We start from the raw sequence: 19031 nt of genomic DNA, 5'->3' as shown, positions 1-19031 counted from the left end.
GACATCACAATAAGAAAAGTGCATGTGTAAATGACATCACAATAACAAAAGTGCATGAGTAAATGACATCACAACAACAAAAGTGCATGTGTAAATGACATCACAATAATAAAAGTGCATGTCTAAATGACATCACAATAACAAAAGTGCATGTGTAAATGACATCACAATAGTAAAAGTGCATGTGAAAATGACATCACAAAAATAAAAGTGCATGTGTAAATGACATCACAATAAGAAAAGTTTATGTCTAAATGACATCACAATAAGAAAAGTGCATGTGTAAATGACATCACAATAAGAAAAGTTTGTCTAAATGACATCACAATAACAAAAGTGCATGTGTAAATGACATCACAATAATAAAAGTGCATGTGTAAATGACATCACAATAACAAAAGTGCATGTGTAAATTACATCACAATAATAAAAGTGCATGTGTAAATGACATCACAATAAGAAAAGTGCATGTGTAAAGGACATCACAATAAGAAAAGTTTATGTCTAAAGGACATCACAATAAGAAAAGTGCATGTGTAAATGACATCACAATAACAAAAGTGCATGTGTAAATTACATCACAATAATAAAAGTGCATGTGTAAATGACATCACAATAACAAAAGTGCATGTGTAAATGACATCACAATAACAAAAGTGCATGTGTAAATGACATCACAATAAGAAAAGTGCATGTGTAAATGACATCACAATAAGAAAAGTGCATGTGTAAATGACATCACAATAACAAAAGTGCATGTGTAAATGACATCACAATAACAAAAGTGCATGTGTAAATGACATCACAATGCAAGAAGCCTTTGACGCTCTGGTTTTGGATCCAACTTTGTAAGGTTCATAAAGAGCCAAGAGATCCCAGGTCCACTTTAGGCAACAAAGACCTTAGGTGTTATTTTGGAACCCTCGCCATCATCTGCAACATGCATCTTGATTTATCCACACGCCCCTCCTCTAAAAACTGTCAACTGTTGGCCAGGCAGGATAAAGTCCACCTCAGCATTTTGGCCAGAAGTACAAGTTAAAGTGGTGTTTTTCAAGGTGGTGTTAGACCATTAATCCCAGCTAATTGAATCAATGCACCTTGTCTGGGGGGGGGGGGGGGTGTTGTTGTTAACCCTTGGAGGGGACAACCTTTTTATTTCACTTCAAGTCTTGCTGACGTGGGGTATGAGCTGAAGGGTCTGTTTGTTGCCAGATGTGTCAAACATCTTCATTTTTGTTGCCAGATGTGTCAAACATCTTCATGTTTGTTGCCAGATGTGTTAAACATCTTCATGTTTGTTGTCAGATGTGTCAAACATCTTCATTTTTGTTGCCAGATGTGTTAAATATCTTCATGTTTGTTGCCAGATGTGTCAAACATGTTCATGTTTGTTGCCGGATGTGTCAAACATTTTCATAATTGTTGCCAGATGTGTGAAACATCTTGATGTTTGTTGCCAGATGTGTCAAACATCTTGATGTTTTTTGCCGGATGTGTCAAACATCTTGATGTTTTTTGCCGGATGTGTCAAACATCTTCATATTTGTTGCCAGATGTGTCAAACATCTTCATGTTTGTTGCCAGATGTGTCAAACATCTTCATGTTTATTGCCAGATGTGTCAAACATCTTCATGTTTGTTGCCAGATGTGTTAAACATCTTCATGTTTGTTGTCAGATGTGTCAAACATCTTCATGTTTGTTGCCAGATGTGTTAAACATCTTCATGTTTGTTGTCAGATGTGTGAAACATCTTCATGTTTGTTGTCAGATGTGTCAAACATCTTCATATTTGTTGCCAGATGTGTTAAATATCTTCATGTTTGTTGCCATATGTGTCAAACATCTTCATGTTTGTTGCCAGATGTGTCAAACATCTTCATATTTGTTGCCAGATGTGTCAAACATCTTCATGTTTGTTGCCAGATGTGTCAAACATCTTCATGTTTGTTGCCAGATGTGTTAAACATCTTCATGTTTGTTGCCAGATGTGTCAAACATCTTCATATTTGTTGCCGGATGTGTTAAATATCTTCATATTTGTTGCCAGATGTGTCAAACATCTTCACGTTTGGTGCCGGATGTGTCAAACATCTTCATAATTGTTGCCAGATGTGTGAAACATCTTGATGTTGTTGCCAGATGTGTGAAACATCTTGATGTTTGTTGCCAGATGTGTCAAACATCTTCATGTTTGTTGTCAGATATGTCAAACATCTTCATATTTGTTGCCAGATGTGTTAAATATCTTCATGTTTGTTGCCAGATGTGTCAAACATCTTCATGTTTGTTGCCGGATGTGTCAAACATCTTCATAATTGTTGCCAGATGTGTGAAACATCTTGATGTTTGTTGCCAGATGTGTCAAACATCTTGATGTTTTTTGCCGGATGTGTCAAACATCTTCATGTTTGTTGCCAGATGTGTCAAACATCTTCATGTTTGTTGCCAGATGTGTCAAACATCTTCATGTTTGTTGCCAAATGTGTCAAACATCTTCATGTTTGTTGCAAGATATGTCAAACATCTTCATGTTTGTTGCCAGATGTGTCAAACATCTTCATGTTTGTTGCCAGATGTGTTAAACATCTTCATGTTTGTTGTCAGATGTGTCAAACATCCTCATAATTGTTGCCAGATGTGTGAAACAGCTTGATGTTTGTTGCCAGATGTGTCAAACATCTTGATGTTTTTTGCCAGATGTGTCAAACATCTTGATATTTTTTGCCGGATGTGTCAAATATCTTCATGTTTGTTGCCAGATGTGTCAATTATCTTCATGTTTGTTGCCAGATGTGTTAAACATCTTCATGTTTGTTGTCAGATGTGTCAAACATCTTCATATTTGTTGCCAGATGTGTTAAATATCTTCACGTTTGTTGCCAGATGTGTCAAACATCTTCATGTTTGGTGCCGGATGTGTCAAACATCTTCATGTTTGTTGCCAGATGTGTGAAACATCTTCATAATTGTTGCCAGATGTGTGAAACATCTTGATGTTTGTTGTCAGATGTGTCAAACATCTTCATGTTTATTGCCAGATGTGTTAAACATCTTCATGTTTGTTGTCAGATGTGTCAAACATCTTCATGTTTGTTGCCAGATGTGTCAAACATCTTCATGTTTGTTGCCAGATGTGTTAAACATCTTCATGTTTGTTGCCAGATGTGTCAAACATCTTCATGTTTGTTGCCAGATGTGTCAAACATCTTCATGTTTGTTGCCAGATGTGTCAAACGTCTTCATATTTGTTGCCAGATGTGTCAAACATCTTCATATTTGTTGCCAGATGTGTCAAACATCTTCATGTTTATTGCCAGATGTGTCAAACATCTTCATGTTTGTTGCCAGATGTGTTAAACATCTTCATGTTTGTTGTCAGATGTGTCAAACAGCTTCATGTTTGTTGCCAGATGTGTCAAACATCTTCATGTTTGTTGCCGGATGTGTCAAACATCTTCATGTTTGTTGCCGGATGTGTCAAACATCTTCATTTGTTGCCAGATGTGTCAAACATCTTCATGGTTGTTGCCAGATGTGTTAAACGTCTTCATGTTTGTTGTCAGATGTGTCAAACATCTTCATATTTGTTGCCAGATGTGTTAAATATCTTCATGTTTGTTGCCAGATGTGTCAAACATCTTCATGTTTGTTGCCGGATGTCTCAAACATCTTCATGTTTGTTGCAGGATTTGTCAAACATCTTCATAATTGTTGCCAGATGTGTGAAACATCTTGATGTTTTTTGCCGGATGTGTCAAACATCTTCATATTTGTTCCCAGATGTGTCAAACATCTTCATGTTTGTTGCCAGATGTGTCAAACATCTTCATGTTTGTTGCCAAATGTGTCAAACATCTTCATATTTGTTGCCAGATGTGTCAAACATCTTCATATTTGTTGCCAGATGTGTTAAACATCTTCATGTTTGTTGTCAGATGTGTCAAACATCTTCATATTTGTTGCCATATGTGTTAAATATCTTCATGTTTGTTGCCAGATGTGTCAAACATCTTCATGTTTGTTGCCGGATGTGTCAAACATCTTCATGTTTGTTGCCGGATGTGTCAAACATCTTCATAATTGTTGCCAGATGTGTCAAACATCTTGATGTTTTTTGCCAGATGTGTCAAACATCTTGATGTTTGTTGCCAGATGTGTGAAACATCTTGATGTTTGTTGCCAGATGTGTCAAACATCTTCATGTTTGTTGCCAGATGTGTCAAACATCTTCATGTTTGTTGCCAAATGTGTCAAACATCTTCATGTTTGTTGCCAGATGTGTCAAACATCTTCATGTTTTTTGCCAGATGTGTCAAATGTCTTCATGTTTGTTGCCAGATGTGTCAAACATCTTCATGTTTGTTGCCAGATGTGTTAAACATCTTCATGTTCATTGTCAGATGTGTCAAACATCTTCATATTTGTTGCCAGATGTGTGTAATATCTTCATGTTTGTTGCCAGATGTGTCAAACATCTTCATGTTTGTTGCCGGATGTGTCAAACATCTTCATAATTGTTGACAGATGTGTGAAACATCTTGATGTTTGTTGCCAGATGTGTCAAACATCTTGATGTTTTTTGCCGTATGTGTCAAATATCTTCATGTTTGTTGCCAGATGTGTCAAAGATCTTCATGTTTGTTGCCAAATGTGTCAATCATCTTCATGTTTGTTGCCGGATGTGTCAAACATCTTCATGTTTGTTGCCGGATGTGACAAAGCATCTTCATGTTTGTTGCCGGATGTGTCAAACAGCTTCGTGTTTGTTGCCAGATATGTCGAAAATCTTCATGTTTGTTGCCAGATGTGTCAAACAGCTTCATGTTTGTTGCCAGATGTTTCGAAAATCTTCATGTTTGTTGCCTGATGTGAAAGCAACGTTCATCAAACTTTGTCACGGTGGGATAGGCTGCCAAAGTCAACCCTTTGTAGTCTGGGATTGACCACAGTCTTGTGTTCACCTCAGTCTTGTTGTGCAGTCTTCATTGTTGTCATTGTTATATGGGTGTGTTACTCAGGAAATACTCTTTATATAAGATACTGTAAGTACCTATTGATGTTGTACTACAGCAAACTACTATTATTGTTACTCAGGAAATACTCTTTATCTTTATATAAGATACTATTAGTACCTATTGATGTTGGACTACAGCAAAAAAAACTATTATTGTTACTCATGAAATACTCTTTATGTTTATATATAGATACTGTAAGTACGTATTGATGTTGTACTACAGCAAAATACTATTATTGTTACTCAGGAAATACTCTTTATTTTTATATAAGATACTGTAAGTACGTATTGATGTTGTACTATAGCAAAATAGTATTATTGTTATTTAGGGAAATACTCTTTATCTTTATATAAGATACTGTAAGTATGTACTGATGTTGTACTCCATTTACTCATTGAGTTTATTTCTTTGTCTTCTTTTTACGGTCTTGACCCAAATATAAGACGGCCCTGCTTATGAGGAAGCTTTTTTTTGAGACTTTTAGAAAGAAAGTCCCTGTTGACAGAGGTGGAATAACAAGAATAGCTGCTTGACAGTTGTGTGGTCTCTCCGCTTCATTGATCACTAGTGTCTTCAAATTAGCATCGCAACTCCATCTGTTTACTCTAGCTTGCTAACAACCTTAGAGGCCAACCTTTGTGTCCTGGCAGCGTCTCCCCAGATGTGTGTGTGTGTGTGTGCGTGTGTGTGTGTGTGTGTGTGTGTGTGTGTGTGCGTGTGTGCGAGAGTGCGAGACAGGAAGACAAGCTTTGGTTCGCTTGTGAACAATGTTTTTGGCTCCACCTGTTGGTCAGCATGGGCCCAGACATATGACTAGGGTGAAGGTATTGTGGGTAAAAAGACTTCTGGTGAGAACATTTCTTCAACTCATCTGTGATGAGGTGGTGACTTGTCCAGGGTGTACCCCGCCTTCCGCCCGAATGCAGCTGAGATGGGCTCCAGCACCCCCGCCACCCCGAAAGGGATAAGCGGTAGAAAATGAATGGATGGATGGATGGATGACATTTGTTGACACAATAACATTTACATCCAAATTGTACTCTGAGGGTTGACTCGCTACTTTTTTCCTACACTTTGAACCATGCGGATAACTTATGGATTTTTCTTCGCTGACGGCCATAACAAAAAGTTTAAAAACAAACAAATCCAATGAGAATGTGGATTATTGTGTGTGCTATGGCACCATCTTTTGGTCAAGTTCGCTCACTGCAGATGCTGCAGTGTCCTTCCATTTACCTTTTGTCAGGTTCAAACACTGATGACATCTATTAAACGAGACAAGAAGCAAGGAATTAAAACAGAGACAGAATTAAATTTGGCTCAATTGAGGAGAGTGCGTCTGGGCTGTACTCTTGTACAGTCTCCATCACGCTCTGGCGAAAGATTGTACACCTCTTCTTTTATTTGGACTTTCCCTGATTGCATGGCAACAGCTGTTTCTAAGGGACGGGGGTCGTAAACAGCCATCGCCTTTGATTAAAACAGTTCAAAGAAAAGGTCGTAAAACAGTTCAAAGAACAGGTCCCTGGAGGGGAGTCGGGTCCTGCTTCCTCTTCGCTTTGTAGTTCTCGGGTCAAAACAATATATTTCTGTTGATTACTATACATGAAAGAAACAGAACACCTTCATGTTGCTTCCCATCCTACACAGTGGAGTTTTACAAGCCTTCCGCTTGGTAGAATTAAAGACAGCTTTCAGATATTGTTGTGATACACTGAGATACCGTTGTGATACACTGAGATATCATTGTGATACACTGAGATATCATTGTGATACACTGAGATATCGTTGTGATACACTGAGATATCGTTGTGATACACTGAGATATTGTTGTGATACACTGAGATATTGTTGTGATACACTGAGATATTATAGTGATACACTGAGATATCGTTGTGATACACTGAGATATCCTTGTGATACACTGAGATATAATTATGATACACTGAGATATTGTTGTGATACACTGAGATACCGTTGTGATACAGTGAGATACCGTTGTGATACACTGAGATATCATTGTGATACACTGAGATATCATTGTGATACACTGAGATATCGTTGTGATACACTGAGATATTGTTGTGATACACTGAGATATTGTTGTGATACACTGAGATATTATAGTGATACACTGAGATATCGTTGTGATACACTGAGATATCCTTGTGATACACTGAGATATAATTATGATACACTGAGATATTGTTGTGATACACTGAGATACCGTTGTGATACAGTGAGATACCGTTGTGATACACTGAGATATCATTGTGATACACTGAGATATCATTGTGATACACTGAGATATCGTTGTGATACACTGAGATATCATTGTGATACACTGAGATATTGTTGTGATACACTGAGATATCATTGTGATACACTGAGATATCGTTGTGATACACTGAGATATCATTGTGATACACTGAGATATTGTTGTGGTACACTGATATGTTATTGTGATACACTGATATATTGTTGTGATACACTGAGATATCATTATGATACACTGAAATATTGTTGTGAAACACTGAGATATCATTATGATACACTCAGATATTGTTGTGATACACTGAGATATTATTGTGATACACTGATATTTTGTTGTGATACACTGAGATACCGTTGTGATACACTGAGATATCATTGTGATACACTGAGATATCGTTGTGATACACTGAGATATCCTTGTGATACACTGAGATATAATTATGATACACTGAGATATTGTTGTGATACACTGAGATACCGTTGTGATACAGTGAGATACCGTTGTGATACACTGAGATATCATTGTGATACACTGAGATATCATTGTGATACACTGAGATATCGTTGTGATACACTGAGATATCATTGTGATACACTGAGATATTGTTGTGATACACTGAGATATCATTGTGATACACTGAGATATCGTTGTGATACACTGAGATATCATTGTGATACACTGAGATATTGTTGTGGTACACTGATATGTTATTGTGATACACTGATATATTGTTGTGATACACTGAGATATCATTATGATACACTGAAATATTGTTGTGAAACACTGAGATATCATTATGATACACTCAGATATTGTTGTGATACACTGAGATATTATTGTGATACACTGATTTTTTGTTGTGATACACTGAGATACCGTTGTGATACACTGAGATATCATTGTGATACACTGAGATATCGTTGTGATACACTGACATATTGTGATACACTGATATATTGTTGTGATGCACTGAGATATTGTTGCGATACACTGAGATATCCTTGTGATACACTGAGATATCCTTGTGATACACTGAGATATCGTTGTGATACTCTGATATATTGTTGTGATACACTGAAATATCAATGTGATACACTGAAATATTGTTGTGATACACTGAGATATCGTTGTGATACACTGCGATATCATTGTGATACACTGAGATATTGTTGTGATACACTGAGATATCCTTGTGATACACTGAGATATCATTATGATACACTGAGATATTGTTGTGATACACTGAGATACCTTTGTGATACACTGAGATATTGTTGTGATACACTGAGATATTATTGTGATACACTGATGTATTGTTGTGATACACTGAGATACCGTTGTGATACACTGAGATATCATTGTGATACACTGAGATATCGTTGTGATACACTGACATATTGTGAAACACTGAGATATTGTTGTGATAGACTGAGATATTATAGTGATACACTGATATACTGTTGTGATGCACTGAGATACTGTTGTGATACACTGAGATATCATTGTGATACACTGAGATATCATTGTGATACACTGAGATAGTGTTGTGATGCACTGAGATATCCTTGTGATACACTGATATATCCTTGTGATACACTGAGATATCCTTGTGATACTCTGATATATTGTTGTGATACACTGAGATATCATTGTGATACACTGAGGTATTGTTGTGATACACTGAGACATCCTAGTGCTACACTGATATATCATTATGATACACTGAGATATTGTTGTGATACACTGAGATACCGTTGTGATACACTGAGATATTGTTGTGATACACTGAGATATCATTGTGATACACTGAGATATCATTGTGACACACTTATATATTGTTGTGATACACTGAGATATCAATTGTTATACACTGAGATATCATTGTGATACACTGAGGTATCATTGTGACACACTTATATATTGTTGTGATACACTGAGATATTGTTGTGATACACTGAGATATTGTTGCGATACACTGAGATATTGTTGTGATACACTGAGATATCCTTGTGATACACTGAGATATCATTGTGATACACTGAGATATTGTTGCGATACATTGAGATATCATTGTGATACACTGAGATATTGTTGCGATACTCTGATATATCGTTGTGATACACTGAGATATCATTGTGCTACACTGAGATATCGTTGTGATACTCTGATATATTGTTGTGATACACTGAGATATTATTGTGATACACTGATATATTGTTGTGATACACTGAGATATCATTGTGAAACACAGAGATATTGTTGTGATACACTGAGATATTATAGTGATACACTGATATATTGTTGTGATACACTGAGACACTGTTGTGATACACTGAGATATCATTGTGATACACTGAGATATCATTGTGATACACTGAGATATTGTTGTGATACACTGAGATATTGTTGTGATACACTGAGATATTGTTGCGATACACTGAGATATTGTTGCGATACACTGAGATATCATTGTGATACACTGAGATATAGTTGTGATACACTGAAATATCATTGTGATACTCTGAGATATTGTTGTGATACACTGAGATATCATTGTGATACACTGAGACATCATTGTGATAGACTGAGATATTGTTGTGATACACTGCGATATCATTGTGATACACTGAGATATGGTTGTGATACACTGAGATATCCTTGTGATACACTGAGATATCATTATGATACACTGAGATATTGTTGTGATACACTGAGATACCGTTGTGTTACACTGAAATATTGTTGTGATATACTGAGATATCATTGTGATACACTGAGATATCATTGTGACACACTTATATATTGTTGTGATACACTGAAATATCAATTGTGATACACTGAGATATCATTGTGATACACTGAGGTATCGTTGTGATACACTGAAATATTGTTGTGGTACACTGAGATATCATTGTGACACACTTATATATTGTTGTGATACACTGAAATATCAATTGTGATACACTGAGATATCATTGTGATACACTGAGATATTGTTGTGATACACTGAGATATCATTGTGATACACAGAGATATTGTTGTGATACACTGAGATATTATAGTGATACACTGATATATTGTTGTGATACACTGAGACACTGTTGTGATACACTGAGATATCATTGTGATACACTGAGATATCGTTGTGATACACTGAGATATTGTTGTGATACACTGAGATATTGTTGTGATACACTGAGATATTGTTGCGATACACTGAGATATTGTTGCGATACACTGAGATATCATTGTGATACACTGAGATATAGTTGTGATACACTGAAATATCATTGTGATACTCTGAGATATCATTGTGATACACTGAGGTATTGTTGTGATACACTGAGACATCCTAGTGCTACACTGATATATCATTATGATACACTGAGATATTGTTGTGATACACTGAGATACCGTTGTGATACACTGAGATATTGTTGTGATACACTGAGATATCATTGTGATACACTGAGATATCATTGTGACACACTTATATATTGTTGTGATACACTGAGATATCAATTGTTATACACTGAGATATCATTGTGATACACTGAGATATTATAGTGATACACTGAGATATCGTTGTGATACACTGAGATATCCTTGTGATACACTGAGATATAATTATGATACACTGAGATATTGTTGTGATACACTGAGATACCGTTGTGATACAGTGAGATACCGTTGTGATACACTGAGATATCATTGTGATACACTGAGATATCATTGTGATACACTGAGATATCGTTGTGATACACTGAGATATCATTGTGATACACTGAGATATTGTTGTGATACACTGAGATATCATTGTGATACACTGAGATATCGTTGTGATACACTGAGATATCATTGTGATACACTGAGATATTGTTGTGGTACACTGATATGTTATTGTGATACACTGATATATTGTTGTGATACACTGAGATATCATTATGATACACTGAAATATTGTTGTGAAACACTGAGATATCATTATGATACACTCAGATATTGTTGTGATACACTGAGATATTATTGTGATACACTGATATTTTGTTGTGATACACTGAGATACCGTTGTGATACACTGAGATATCATTGTGATACACTGAGATATCGTTGTGATACACTGAGATATCCTTGTGATACACTGAGATATAATTATGATACACTGAGATATTGTTGTGATACACTGAGATACCGTTGTGATACAGTGAGATACCGTTGTGATACACTGAGATATCATTGTGATACACTGAGATATCATTGTGATACACTGAGATATCGTTGTGATACACTGAGATATCATTGTGATACACTGAGATATTGTTGTGATACACTGAGATATCATTGTGATACACTGAGATATCGTTGTGATACACTGAGATATCATTGTGATACACTGAGATATTGTTGTGGTACACTGATATGTTATTGTGATACACTGATATATTGTTGTGATACACTGAGATATCATTATGATACACTGAAATATTGTTGTGAAACACTGAGATATCATTATGATACACTCAGATATTGTTGTGATACACTGAGATATTATTGTGATACACTGATTTTTTGTTGTGATACACTGAGATACCGTTGTGATACACTGAGATATCATTGTGATACACTGAGATATCGTTGTGATACACTGACATATTGTGATACACTGATATATTGTTGTGATGCACTGAGATATTGTTGCGATACACTGAGATATCCTTGTGATACACTGAGATATCCTTGTGATACACTGAGATATCGTTGTGATACTCTGATATATTGTTGTGATACACTGAAATATCAATGTGATACACTGAAATATTGTTGTGATACACTGAGATATCGTTGTGATACACTGCGATATCATTGTGATACACTGAGATATTGTTGTGATACACTGAGATATCCTTGTGATACACTGAGATATCATTATGATACACTGAGATATTGTTGTGATACACTGAGATACCTTTGTGATACACTGAGATATTGTTGTGATACACTGAGATATTATTGTGATACACTGATGTATTGTTGTGATACACTGAGATACCGTTGTGATACACTGAGATATCATTGTGATACACTGAGATATCGTTGTGATACACTGACATATTGTGAAACACTGAGATATTGTTGTGATAGACTGAGATATTATAGTGATACACTGATATACTGTTGTGATGCACTGAGATACTGTTGTGATACACTGAGATATCATTGTGATACACTGAGATATCATTGTGATACACTGAGATAGTGTTGTGATGCACTGAGATATCCTTGTGATACACTGATATATCCTTGTGATACACTGAGATATCCTTGTGATACTCTGATATATTGTTGTGATACACTGAGATATCATTGTGATACACTGAGATATCGTTGTGATACACTGAGATATCATTGTGATACACTGAGATATTGTTGTGGTACACTGATATGTTATTGTGATACACTGATATATTGTTGTGATACACTGAGATATCATTATGATACACTGAAATATTGTTGTGAAACACTGAGATATCATTATGATACACTCAGATATTGTTGTGATACACTGAGATATTATTGTGATACACTGATTTTTTGTTGTGATACACTGAGATACCGTTGTGATACACTGAGATATCATTGTGATACACTGAGATATCGTTGTGATACACTGACATATTGTGATACACTGATATATTGTTGTGATGCACTGAGATATTGTTGCGATACACTGAGATATCCTTGTGATACACTGAGATATCCTTGTGATACACTGAGATATCGTTGTGATACTCTGATATATTGTTGTGATACACTGAAATATCAATGTGATACACTGAAATATTGTTGTGATACACTGAGATATCGTTGTGATACACTGCGATATCATTGTGATACACTGAGATATTGTTGTGATACACTGAGATATCCTTGTGATACACTGAGATATCATTATGATACACTGAGATATTGTTGTGATACACTGAGATACCTTTGTGATACACTGAGATATTGTTGTGATACACTGAGATATTATTGTGATACACTGATGTATTGTTGTGATACACTGAGATACCGTTGTGATACACTGAGATATCATTGTGATACACTGAGATATCGTTGTGATACACTGACATATTGTGAAACACTGAGATATTGTTGTGATAGACTGAGATATTATAGTGATACACTGATATACTGTTGTGATGCACTGAGATACTGTTGTGATACACTGAGATATCATTGTGATACACTGAGATATCATTGTGATACACTGAGATAGTGTTGTGATGCACTGAGATATCCTTGTGATACACTGATATATCCTTGTGATACACTGAGATATCCTTGTGATACTCTGATATATTGTTGTGATACACTGAGATATCATTGTGATACACTGAGGTATTGTTGTGATACACTGAGACATCCTAGTGCTACACTGATATATCATTATGATACACTGAGATATTGTTGTGATACACTGAGATACCGTTGTGATACACTGAGATATTGTTGTGATACACTGAGATATCATTGTGATACACTGAGATATCATTGTGACACACTTATATATTGTTGTGATACACTGAGATATCAATTGTTATACACTGAGATATCATTGTGATACACTGAGGTATCATTGTGACACACTTATATATTGTTGTGATACACTGAGATATTGTTGTGATACACTGAGATATTGTTGCGATACACTGAGATATTGTTGTGATACACTGAGATATCCTTGTGATACACTGAGATATCATTGTGATACACTGAGATATTGTTGCGATACATTGAGATATCATTGTGATACACTGAGATATTGTTGCGATACTCTGATATATCGTTGTGATACACTGAGATATCATTGTGCTACACTGAGATATCGTTGTGATACTCTGATATATTGTTGTGATACACTGAGATATTATTGTGATACACTGATATATTGTTGTGATACACTGAGATATCATTGTGAAACACAGAGATATTGTTGTGATACACTGAGATATTATAGTGATACACTGATATATTGTTGTGATACACTGAGACACTGTTGTGATACACTGAGATATCATTGTGATACACTGAGATATCATTGTGATACACTGAGATATTGTTGTGATACACTGAGATATTGTTGTGATACACTGAGATATTGTTGCGATACACTGAGATATTGTTGCGATACACTGAGATATCATTGTGATACACTGAGATATAGTTGTGATACACTGAAATATCATTGTGATACTCTGAGATATTGTTGTGATACACTGAGATATCATTGTGATACACTGAGACATCATTGTGATAGACTGAGATATTGTTGTGATACACTGCGATATCATTGTGATACACTGAGATATGGTTGTGATACACTGAGATATCCTTGTGATACACTGAGATATCATTATGATACACTGAGATATTGTTGTGATACACTGAGATACCGTTGTGTTACACTGAAATATTGTTGTGATATACTGAGATATCATTGTGATACACTGAGATATCATTGTGACACACTTATATATTGTTGTGATACACTGAAATATCAATTGTGATACACTGAGATATCATTGTGATACACTGAGGTATCGTTGTGATACACTGAAATATTGTTGTGGTACACTGAGATATCATTGTGACACACTTATATATTGTTGTGATACACTGAAATATCAATTGTGATACACTGAGATATCATTGTGATACACTGAGATATTGTTGTGATACACTGAGATATCATTGTGATACACAGAGATATTGTTGTGATACACTGAGATATTATAGTGATACACTGATATATTGTTGTGATACACTGAGACACTGTTGTGATACACTGAGATATCATTGTGATACACTGAGATATCGTTGTGATACACTGAGATATTGTTGTGATACACTGAGATATTGTTGTGATACACTGAGATATTGTTGCGATACACTGAGATATTGTTGCGATACACTGAGATATCATTGTGATACACTGAGATATAGTTGTGATACACTGAAATATCATTGTGATACTCTGAGATATCATTGTGATACACTGAGGTATTGTTGTGATACACTGAGACATCCTAGTGCTACACTGATATATCATTATGATACACTGAGATATTGTTGTGATACACTGAGATACCGTTGTGATACACTGAGATATTGTTGTGATACACTGAGATATCATTGTGATACACTGAGATATCATTGTGACACACTTATATATTGTTGTGATACACTGAGATATCAATTGTTATACACTGAGATATCATTGTGATACACTGAGATATCATTGTGACACACTTATATATTGTTGTGATACACTGAGATATTGTTTGATACACTGAGATATTGTTGCGATACACTGAGATATTGTTGTGATACACTGAGATATCCTTGTGATACACTGAGATATCATTGTGATACACTGAGATATTGTTGCGATACACTGAGATATCATTGTGATACACTGAGATATTGTTGCGATACTCTGATATATCGTTGTGATACACTGAGATATCATTGTGCTACACTGAGATATCGTTGTGATACTCTGATATATTGTTGTGATACACTGAGATATTATTGTGATACACTGATATATTGTTGTGATACACTGAGATATCATTGTGAAACACAGAGATATTGTTGTGATACACTGAGATATTATAGTGATACACTGATATATTGTTGTGATACACTGAGACACTGTTGTGATACACTGAGATATCATTGTGATACACTGAGATATCGTTCTGATACACTGAGATATTGTTGTGATACACTGAGATATTGTTGTGATACACTGAGATATTGTTGCGATACACTGAGATATTGTTGCGATACACTGAGATATCATTGTGATACACTGAGATATAGTTGTGATACACTGAAATATCATTGTGATACTCTGAGATATTGTTGTGATACACTGAGATATCATTGTGATACACTGAGATATTGTTGTGATACACTGAGATATCATTGTGATACACTGAGATATGGTTGTGATACACTGAGATATCCTTGTGATACACTGAGATATCATTATGATACACTGAGATATTGTTGTGATACACTGAGATACCGTTGTGATACACTGAAATATTGTTGTGATATACTGAGATATCATTGTGATACACTGAGATATCATTGTGACACACTTATATATTGTTGTGATACACTGAAATATCAATTGTGATACACTGAGATATCATTGTGATACACTGAGGTATCGTTGTGATACACTGAAATATTGTTGTGGTACACTGAGATATCATTGTGACACACTTATATATTGTTGTGATACACTGAAATATCAATTGTGATACACTGTTGATATCATTGTGATACACTGAGATATTGTTGTGATACACTGAGATATCATTGTGATACACAGAGATATTGTTGTGATACACTGAGATATTATAGTGATACACTGATATATTGTTGTGATACACTGAGACACTGTTGTGATACACTGAGATATCATTGTGATACACTGAGATATCGTTGTGATACACTGAGATATTGTTGTGATACACTGAGATATTGTTGTGATACACTGAGATATTGTTGCGATACACTGAGATATTGTTGCGATACACTGAGATATCATTGTGATACACTGAGATATAGTTGTGATACACTGAAATATCATTGTGATACTCTGAGATATTGTTGTGATACACTGAGATATCATTGTGATACACTGAGACATCATTGTGATACACTGAGATATTGTTGTGATACACTGCGATATCATTGTGATACACTGAGATATGGTTGTGATACACTGAGATATCCTTGTGATACACTGAGATATCATTATGATACACTGAGATATTGTTGTGATACACTGAGATACCGTTGTGATACACTGAAATATTGTTGTGATATACTGAGATATCATTGTGATACACTGAGATATCATTGTGACACACTTATATATTGTTGTGATACACTGAAATATCAATTGTGATACACTGAGATATCATTGTGATACACTGAGGTATCGTTGTGATACACTGAAATATTGTTGTGGTACACTGAGATATCATTGTGACACACTTATATATTGTTGTGATACACTGAAGTATCAATTGTGATACACTGAGATATCATTGTGATACACTGAGATATTGTTGTGATACACTGAGATATCATTGTGATACACTGATATATTGTTGTGATACACTGAGATATCATTGTGATACGCTGAGATACCGTTGTGATACACTGAGATACCGTCGTGATACACTGAGATGTCTTCTCTGCGTAAAAAACTATTCCTCAGTCTATTTCTCCTCACACTAAAGTTCATCAAGTGATATTTAGAAAATAAAGAGACTTCTGTTTTGTTGCAGAAATGTATCAAGTTCAACGTGGACGCTCCCATCTGGCTGTCCAAGCAGAGGATCCTCTGCACGCTCAACCAGAGCCTGAAGGACGTCCTCAACTATGGCCTCTTCCAGCCGGCGTACAACGGCAAGGCCGGCAAGTTCCTGGACGAGGAAAGACAGCTGAGGGAATATCCTTTCCCCTCCATCGCACCTGTACCGTACCTGGAGGTAGGTCATGGCTCCTGCAAAACTGACATCTCACTTTTTAGGCTTCATGGCAGAAGTACTTCCACTTTAGTCGATCAAGGAGATACAGTAGGTCATGTGTCCTGTCAATGATATCACTGGACTTATCATCCACCTTGATGAGATATTACTTTACAAGTCACACTAAGAATGATACGTTACTCAAAATATAATTTCATAATATTTCAAGTATTTCAATAATAGTAATACTTTCCTGCTACTAAAGTGGAACCTGGATTTATGGATCTTGAACATGGTTCGTAAACCTAAAAGTTCATATTGGCAAGCAGAGTTCCCCATGAGAAACGATGAAAACATGAATCGTTGGTTCTCCCTTTGACAAAAGTCTCTGTTTTAGTGAGAAACTGCACACTTAGAAGACACTATCATGTCTACACTGCAAAAAGTCAGTGTTCAAAAACAAGAAAAAAAAATACAAAAATGAGGGGTATTTTACTTGAACTAAGCAAAATTATCTGCCAATAGAACAAGAAAATTTGGCTTGTCAAGACTTTCCAAAACAAGTAAAATAAAGCTGCAAGCAGCGATGGACGGGACCGACTTTGACGGCTCATAAAATCCAAACCGGAGCAGCAATCAAAACTCTTTCATCAACTTTTAATCAGAAGGGTTCAATCTCTCTCCTGTGCTAATTTGAAGCCGACACGACAAACGCGCTCAGAGGAGATAATGTTTGAAAAAAGGTGACTGTTTTTACTCGACTTTTGTTTTGAAGGGGGAATTGCAAACTTCGTGTTGATTTTTGCTGGGGGTTGTCGTGTATGAAATATAGGTCTAAGTCATGCTTGCCAACCTTGAGACCTCTGATTTCGGGAGGTGGGGGTGGGGACGTGGTTGGGGGTGGGCTGGGGCGTGGTTGGGGGCGTGGTTAAGAGGGGAGGAGTATATTGACAGCTAGAATTCACCAAGTCAAGTATTTCATATACATATATATATATATATATATATATATATATATATATATATATATATCTACATCCTGAAAATATGCAAGCAAACTGTGTTTAGATAATTGATACTTCAAACTTGCATAAATAAATCTTAAGGAATATAACATAACTTGGCTCTTGAGAGTTTCAAAATGTAATGAATAAAATGCTAAAGTTGTTGATAAACA

At 35.7% G+C, this 19031-nt stretch overlaps 1 protein-coding gene across 1 annotated transcript in view; it reads left to right on the top strand.

Annotated features, from left to right (window-relative positions):
- Positions 1 to 19031, top strand: part of shank3a (SH3 and multiple ankyrin repeat domains 3a) — a 336974-nt gene that overhangs the window by 56444 nt on the left and 261499 nt on the right. Inside the window, 1 exon segment of the mRNA XM_072913723.1 lies at positions 17672 to 17875. Coding sequence (XP_072769824.1) covers positions 17672 to 17875 — 204 coding nt within the window.

This window comes from Nerophis lumbriciformis, linkage group LG08 (genome assembly GCF_033978685.3).
Source record: "Nerophis lumbriciformis linkage group LG08, RoL_Nlum_v2.1, whole genome shotgun sequence".
NCBI lineage: Eukaryota > Metazoa > Chordata > Actinopteri > Syngnathiformes > Syngnathidae > Nerophis > Nerophis lumbriciformis.
This window is presented reverse-complemented; position numbering and strand designations above follow the sequence as displayed.